General features: G+C 37.0%; 1 protein-coding gene across 1 annotated transcript in view; it reads left to right on the forward strand.

Moving 5' to 3' along the window:
- The window catches only part of LOC105195956, a 49,169-nt gene that overhangs the window by 27,829 nt on the left and 12,018 nt on the right, over positions 1 to 9,322 (forward strand). The window contains exons 3-4 of the mRNA XM_026133407.2: positions 2,273 to 2,391; positions 7,875 to 7,968. Coding sequence (XP_025989192.1) covers positions 2,273 to 2,391; positions 7,875 to 7,968 — 213 coding nt within the window. The remainder of the gene's footprint in view (positions 1 to 2,272; positions 2,392 to 7,874; positions 7,969 to 9,322) is intronic.

The raw sequence follows: 9,322 nt of genomic DNA on the forward strand, positions 1-9,322 counted from the left end.
GTTACCATCATTTATTTCAGCTGAGCCAGAGGTAGAAATATGTTACCTTTGAGCATTTATACGTAGGAAAAAAAAGTGGTTTCGCGAATCGATTTAGAATTATGTACCTAACCTGGATCGGTAAAATAAAAAAAATTCAACATTTTAATCTCTTGAACTACGACACGTTATATCATTTATTTAAATTAAGTCAACAACGCCGCAAATCCACTTGTGTAAAACATGGAGTCACTTTTTACGCATTAATTTAAATTAATTTTACGCGTGTAATTTTTGGACTTTTTACACCCTGACGCGTGTATCGATATTAAATTACACGTCTAAGAGTGTAAAAAGTACAAAAACTACGCGCATAGAAATTACACACTTGGATTTAGAGTATACTGCATAAATATAAATAATGTTAAAGATTTTTGTAAAGTAACGTATTTAAAATTAATACTTGGAAAGCACTTAGTTTTTTGCATAACGTTGTTTATAGATTGGCGCATTCGGGACAATCAAAATCTAATATAATTCTGAGGACCGTTAGATTATCGCGCGTCGATTTGGCTACTATTGGAAACGAGGATGAAAATAAAAAGGAAAAAGCGGGGAACGGACGTTAATCGTGAATTTGTTGCACCACTCTCGACTCGTATCGGAACGGAGGATGGAGGGATGAGGTTCATCTGAATCTCGATATTCCCGTTTACGTGGCTGGAATGCAATTTCAGAGATCCGATAAAATCGCGCTTTCTCCCCACCCCTGTGTCTCTCTCTCTCTCTCTCTTTCAGAGATTGTCCCCGCTGACTGTTCTGCTGTTCCGGAACAGCGAATCAAGAAATTTTGGCAACGGACTATCTCGCGGTAACCCGAAAAAGAGAGAGAGGAGGTGGAAGGATCCGATCGTCGAGAACTCTTCCAACCCTTCGTCTTTTCGACTTCGCCGTGTGCTCCTCTTCTTGCATCCCGCTACCCTCGCTCTAATAGCTCGAAGGAAGAAAGCGCATTCTTGCTGACAGACGGCAATTTACGACGTATCGTAATTTCGACGGAAATGCACGGTTATCGCGGAATATCCGGGGTGCCAGCAAAATTGTTGCCAAGGGAGCTCTGGAGATGCCGGGTAATAGTAATGAAGAAGCGAAATGGTTTGTGTTGATAAAGCGAAATATTTGCCTTGGTACGTGATTCAGTTGAATTTGTAGCAAATAGCGATTATTTTGTAGGAACGGCGGAATTTCGCATAGCTTCCGGGATAACACGAGTTATTTTATGAATTTTCTATCGAGCTATTATTACAAATGATAAAAGATGAATATTAATAGTTAAGACTAGTAATAATAGTAGAGGGTGCATAATAATTATAGATATTTAAAAAAATTTAGATTTCAGGATTACGACGCTTCAAAAATAGAAATCGGATCGATGTAAATCTAAAACAAACCAAGTTTCACGGAACCCCACCCGCTTCTGCCAAACTGTCAAGCGAAAGAAGAACAACAACCTTACGTGTTTCTCATGAGATATGTGTACCGATTAAAGTGCGATTTATCCACGTTCGCGGTATAGAAAATCCTCGAGATGACGGATGTCTGAATCGCGTGCGATCCGTAGAAGGAGAGAGAAACACGGTGGTTCTCCTTCCTCTCCGTCGCGTGCGTAAGAGTTGAAACGGCGCTCGTTGTGTGTGTGTGTGGTTTCAATATTTCGGTCACATAGTTCGAGGTTCGGGAAAGCCGAAGAACGGAAACCAGATCATCGGGGTGGGACGCGTGGGGTGGAAAGAAGGTCGAGGAGTTTTTTTTTCTTTCCCTCGCGCAGGATACGAGGCCCCCCCTCTCTTTCCGCGCAGGAACTCGCTCCAACAAATCTTCCCCGGGAAGCCTCGAACTCGTCGAAGACGCCGCGAAGAAGTCCCGACGAAGCCTTTTTCCCAATCCCGTCTACTTTATTTGAGAGTGCTATAGCTTCTCCAGCGAGCTTACTATCGACGTTCTATTATCCTACACTAAGAGGAAAGAATTGCTCAATGGAACAAAATATGAGAATAAAATCAACAAAGCAAGTCATATAATTACAGTTTATCGATGAAGACGTTATAATTACAGTGCATTGATGAAATTGCGTCAACGCACAGTTCTTTGAATCACTCAAAATTCCTTAGATAACAAAGTGATAATTTCGTTTTCATCTAACAAGAAGCAAACTTTTTTTCTTAGCGCAGTGTTTTCGACGTTCGAAATCAAGTAGAAGATAAGATATTCAAAAGACGATCGTTTGTCGCAGGTCCTTTTGTTCCCCGAGGAGGGCTGGGCGAGAAGCGCGAGTAGTTCCTATTGGACCCTGACGCCGTTCTGGTGGAGCCGGAGTCGGTGCAAGGTCGTCGAAGTTGCAGGAACAAGAAGGTGAGAGTTAATATTAAATCAAAGTTGCATCACGGATGCAATTTCGATAGTGAAGAGGCAACATTGGAAAATTTTCGCTTAAGCATCTTGTGTCTCAACCGAGAATTCCGTAACGGTGCTTCGATAGTCGTTTTTTATTCGTTTGTTGCACTAAAAAAAATTTTTTTAGTGCAAAGGCCTTTGGCAAAAGCCGAGGCATTTGTCGAGGCATTTTTTAACAACCAAATATTTTGTTTCGTATAACACAAAATTTAATTGCTTTTGCGAAATACACGTTAATAAAACAATCTTTGTTTATATTAACTAAATAATTTTGTTGAAACAAACAGCTAAACTTTTTATTATGTAAAACAAAATATTTGGTTACTGTAGTTAAAACATTCTGAAATAAACAGCTTTTGTTGAAGACACTGCATTTTTTCCTAGAGTAATTAATGTTTAATACCGTGTTTACAGCGCTCGAATCTTGATGGTTCGGGATGCGCATCGCGTTACACTAGTCGAGATAACGAGCTCATGGGAGCACACCGTATACGTAAAGTGGATAGAGGTGGATAACGCGAACGGAGACAGAATACCGTATAACCGGGGTGAAGGGTGAGATCTCTCTCCTCTCGGCGGTCGTACCACTTTGGGAAACTGGGGCCCGTCTAACTTTCCGGCGTCCATAGATTTCGGCGCCGTTAAGGTCGCCGGTCGGCACGGCGGCACGGCGGTCGAAGCCGATAAGGGGCACGCGATTTATAGCGATTCGTTCGATCGCGCGCGGACGCGCGCGCAGGAGAAAAGACGCCCTCATTGTCTTCCTCCGAATGCTGAGAGCCATGATAAATCTCGAGGAGGTAGAGACGAGCCGGCAAAGCAGGCTTTGGACTGCGCGATAAAATCGCGACGTTTTACGACGCCCGAGATCAAATGTTGTACCTCGGATTCTCGGGAAAATTGTCTCGCTTTTCTTCTTTATAAAAAATCGCTTGCAAAAATATTACGCGCGCTCGTTTGTTTCAATAACTGAAAGTATATACTGAGAGAAGATATTTTGAAACATTTTACTTATGTGGAGGAAGCTCAAATTATTGGCAATATAGAAGGCATTATAAATAATATTTTCTTTAACTCTTTAATTTTACGCACAATCAGTTTCTTTAATATAACTTATTATTTCGAATAAGAAGACGTCTGCGTAGAGTATTTCTGAGAAATGTTAAGTACTCGGACAAAAATATATCTATTAGTATTATTTAAAAAAAGATTATACAGCTTGATCTGTTTCAAAGACGAAACATCAAGAGAATTCGCGAGTTAAAGGCTTCCGTACAGCCATATACAGGCTATACAGGCGATTAATATATGGTCAAAATTGACTCTGGAGGCATCCTTGGGGCGGCGCACCGGGCACGTCTCCGTAGGATCGAACGGAGTTTGCGAAGACGACCGAACTTGCCTAAATATCCCTTGGCTCTGCTCAGCAGAGCCTGTATCCCCGTCTTCGTACCAATAGCCGAGTTATGAGAACCAAGCTGCCCATCTTAGTAAACACGTGGTATAATGGCTCTTGGTAGTACGAATCAATTCCCACGTCCCTATCCATGGACACGTGTACAATCCGCGTTATTCTCTGACAAGCATATCGAATACAAACGCTATTATTTCATGTGTTTTGACAGACTGTTCAATTTACTTCCGTCTCGGCTCGATTCTCAAAGAGAAACACTCCATTCCGATTCCGATAGTTTCTTGGCCAACAAAAATGTTCAAGATTGGAATACCAAGATAAGGACCATTTGAAATCTCGAAGATCCTTACTTGAATTTTCAATTGTTGCTTGGTCAACATAATTTTCTCACGCTTAAAGGACTAAGATATCTGTACCTGACCCGATTCGAAGATCGTTGATTCATTCTAATCTTCGATCGCTGCTCGGTCAACAAAACTTTACCAATCTCACGTTGGAACATTGAGATAGTTACATCAAAGTCCAATTGATCCCCAAAAATTACTATTTTATACCGATCCCCATCATTGCTCGGTCAACAAAAGCTTTTACGACGGGTTGAAACGCGACGACAGTTCGATCGGCTCGTTGGCCGAGGAAATCTCGCCCATTTATCTTCATCGAGGATTTCGACCTCTCACACGGTGCAATCGACTGCAACCAAATCCAAACCGATTGGGGATACTCGACAAATATGTCGCAATGAGCTCGTCAATTTATCGATAATGAGCCAATACATGCTCTAGAAAGTAAACAATATCTCGAGGGTATCGGTAATACAACCACTAACGCACATTAATTATCAATGTAATTATCGTTGCTAATTGGAGTTCGTCATTTTGCTAATTGGCATTCGATATCATTCAGTTCATTTTTTTTCAAGCTAATTAGCGTTTACCTCTCAAAAAATGTTCTTATTATAACCTTATCGCAATATAATGCAAATAATTTATTTCTTGTCTCAACTGACAGACACTCATTATATATTTAGATGTATAGTCCAGATATAGAGTCTGTCAGTTTATTATAGATATTTGTGATATTTCGCACAAACTTGTCAAAAAGTACGTGATTATTATAAATAAATCACATTCAATCCCACGCGGTTCACTTTTCCTTTCAACTGATAGACATTTAAAATGATGGTTTCAATTATGGATCAAGTCCTAATATTATGGGATAAATTTAAAAAATTAAATATTTTATAGATGTACGTTATTAATAAAATTAAATTTTTTTACGTTTTTTAATTGTTTTTGTACTTATTGTAATATAAAATCACTCTAATAACCTCTTTAAATAAGCTTTCTATTATAAATACCTCTTTAATAATTCCTTGAAATTCTGTGATACTCTTACAAAGTAAAATGTATTTAGTACACTAAACATACAATAACACCAGGATTGGATGAGTTAATATTTTCTTAACTAAATTAAGTTAAAGTTAATGATTTATAAAATTTAGTTACGTTACGAGTTACATGAATAAAAAAACTAACAAGTTAAAACTTACATTCAGATTAAATTAATCTAAGTTAAATTAAAAGTTAACTTCGAAAAGTTTTATTCATATCAAATTAGAAATTTGTAACTTTTTAAAATTACATTTTAAAGTTAGATTATTCAAAGCAATTGTAACATGGATTATCAAACAAATTTTATTACTTTATTCGTAAATTATCTTTATATGAAATAACACAGAAATATTGTTTTTATATGTATTTTTTCTTTCACATATTTTCTTTTACATAGATAAATTTTTAACTTAGGAAAAAAGTTAATATATTAAAATTTATATGTTTAAAAAATAATTAATTAAAGTTACAAATTAAATTATTTAAAAATAACTAAATTAAGTTAAAAGTTATTAATTTTTAACTTTATTATTTAACTTTTAACTTTTTAACTAGTTACTATGTAACCCTGAATAATATATATCAAAATAATATAATATCATACATTAACGTACGTACATAAATGTACGTACATTTAATTATGCTGAACCATAAACGAAATTTGTATATAAACAGTTTTAAATATTTTTTTCAAAATTTAATCGGTTTATTGAATATGTAATAATTTTTCTTTGAAATTATAACATATACTTATTGACATTAATGATCTTTTTAAATGTTCGATTAAATTTTTTAAATGTTAAATTCACACGTATTAATGGAAATTATTTTAACTTTAAATGACCTATAATTGGCAAACGGTCACCTTATTATAAATATTCAATCGTATTCACTCCCAGCTGTTACGCATATTGAAGTACTTCGTCCGAGATCGTCGATAACGTCAAAGCCAAGAGGTCGAGGGTCGAAAAACGTTCTCAAAGTGTGTTTACGTCACGGACACACGCGAAATCTCTATCTACTGTACCCGCATTGTTGCGTAAACGTTAGAAAGTGACGTCTACGTGCCTTTCTTCGATGGTTCGGATTTTCCCTTGCGCACCCTTTCACTCCGAGGCCAGGGAAATCAAAGCGACCGGCGCGGCGGACTTCGAGCAGAGTGTCGGATCCGCCGTCGTTCGCCTCAATGGAGACCGTTTAAACTTTTAATGATCGTCGCCGGTTCTCGAGAAGTATCTTCACCGGAATAAGCTCCTCGAGTTGTCCGTGCGGGTGGTGAACTCCACTGCCTGCGCCCCGCTCTCTTTTATATTTCCCATTTACTTTCTTTATGCAGGAAAAAGAATTTCCTTTCCCTTAAAAACCCTCAGACGGAATCTTTTTAATTTGATTTATTATATTTATTTTTGTACGTATGTATATATTATTTAGTTTTTATTTAAAAAAGAGAAAAAAGAGAGAAGTATTTTCTAACATTAAAATATATATTTTAGTTTTAAAATTTTTAAAAGATAAAAGATAAAACGTGGCTTTTATTTTTTAATACATGAAATTATTTATGTATTAAGTTAAAATTGTAAAATATTTCTTCTAAAAAAGAGTTTAAAAAATAACATATTTTTCCATAAATAAATATATTTATGAAAAAATTTATTACGTATTTACTTTCCAATATTACTAATGCAATATAGAGTCCCTCCCTTTATAACTTTTTGTAATAATTATTATACAAAAATTTAATAAATGTATTAGAGTTTGAAATCAATACTTCATTGCACTCTTTTCCTTTCCTTTGTCATTTACAAAGAACCTCTTGTCACCAGTCAAGAGAAATTTTCCCTCGTCTTCTCAATCACTCACCCTCACGATTTCCCCTTCGTTCATCGCTTCGATGGAGATCACAATGTGCCCTAAAGACACGGCACGTAACTAACGACGATCGTCAATTAACTTAACAATGCGCACTTCAGGTGGTCAGAAGTCCCAAATCGGTATCCAAAGTTCAAAAACGTTCAATAATAATTTTATATATTAACATAGTAGTGGATTATAGAATTAATGAACTATACACAGAAATAGAAATTCTTCAATAATTATAATTAGTGTGAAACTATAAAGAAGAGTAGGATGATGAAGAAATGCCGAATATCTTCAGACTTGTTGCTGCCGAAATATAAGATGTTTTCGCAAGTTTTTAAAGTAAGAATAACAATCACACTAGGCTCATCTCCTTAGGAACGCCTTTTGTAAGCATACAATGCCTCGCCACCCTTGCACACTTTACAATTCGGAACAGAGGATGAGAATATCGAGGGTGTGCTCGAAGGTCGATATCCTTCTCAAGGATTACGTCAAAGACGCTAGAACGAAAAGCGGACGAGCTAAAGACGACGGATTGATAGCTCTCTGCTAAAACACGGTGTATCAAAATTGATTGCGCGTTTTCTTCTTTGACGTTTCTTTCTTCGATACTATACTCGTATGTAATACATATAGATTCTGGATTTCTATAGTTCTTTCTATATCTGTGGATACATCCATGGATTTTTCTATCAACGAGAAGTCGATTGCTTCGTACAAAAAATATTATTGGCCATAAGGTTTCAATTCGAAAAATCGTGATTGTGTTTCAGGTATAGTACTCAGGCGAAGATGGTGGACACGGGTACGGGCACGCTTTATATTATCGGCTCGTTCAAGAGGATGACTACCGATCCCGATTTCAAGGTGTGAATTTATACAATTAGATTTATTAAATAGATTCTTAAAAATTTCAAGTTTAAATTCAAATTTTTCTTATTTATTAATAAAAGTAATCTATCGGTATGAAATATGCCACTTTGTAATTTATAAAATCTAATAATTGCTGCAGTGCTATTAATGAAATGCGTTGCCAGAGTTTCTCAGTTTTGTAATTTGTAAATTGAATATGTGTTTTATCAACTAACTCACGCTAGTTGTTGAAATTCATCGCTTGTTGCGCGCCTGCGGTAGAAGAATAACCTTAATCCTTTTGAAAGCAACATTGCACTTTCTACCTTTATTTTACCTTAACCCAAAATTATTTCTCAATTATAAAGTACTAATACATGTAAATGTATATTGCATAAACATATTGTAAATAAGTAAGTAAATTATAAACTATTTATTCTATTAAGGAAATAAGAATTCTATTTTTTTAAATATAGACCTTATAATTTTCTTTTTTCTCCATTCTCTTGAATGAACCTTTTTAATACGACTATGTTTATTTGCGAGAAATATTTAATTCATTCAATTAACATAAAATTGAATTTATATAAACGTATTTGAATTATACTTCACATTACACAAACTGTTTTTCGGCGAAAGAACGTCAGGCGAAGCTCGACGTTCGCAATTCTTCTAAACGATGCACCAGGCGTTATATCGGAAGCTCGCAGTCTGCTCCGGCTAATCTGCAGATTGTCGGATTACGAGAAATTTTGTCTCTGTGATATTTCCGCTCGCGCAGGCAACGTATTCACTGGCACCCCTCCGCTGCGCGATCAACGTATATATATATCTTCGTTTCGTCTCTCCGCGTAAAATAATACGCCTCTCCCGGTAAATGCGCGCCTGCAATTTTTAGATGCCTGCTATCTCGAGAGCCGAAGGTTCTCGGAACGCAGCGGAATGATAATGAAATAAATTAAATAGATATACGGCAACACGCGGAAAACACGCTACTCCCGTGCGTTGTAACGCTACGCGGGCTCCGGCCGTTCGTTTCCGCAATTACAGAAACAGGTCGGGCGCGTTTTTTGCAAACGAATTAAACGAATTGAAGAATCGCATTCCCGCGGCTCACGGATGTCCGTCCCGGTGTGTGTCGCGACCACGTGAATTAACAAGCTTGGCGCTCGATGGAAAAAAAAAACGCAATCCCGGCGGAGGTTCGGCCGGGACGCGCGCGAAACAGCCGAGGAAACCCGCGGGGGCGTGACGTTGCGGTATTTCCCGATGATAAATTTCATATTCGTCAAACATGCGAAATAACGGTTATGGAATTTATCACTGGGCATTATTACGTCGCGCTCGCTTATCGTCATAATCACGCACG

This window comes from Solenopsis invicta, chromosome 12 (genome assembly GCF_016802725.1).
Source record: "Solenopsis invicta isolate M01_SB chromosome 12, UNIL_Sinv_3.0, whole genome shotgun sequence".
NCBI lineage: Eukaryota > Metazoa > Arthropoda > Insecta > Hymenoptera > Formicidae > Solenopsis > Solenopsis invicta.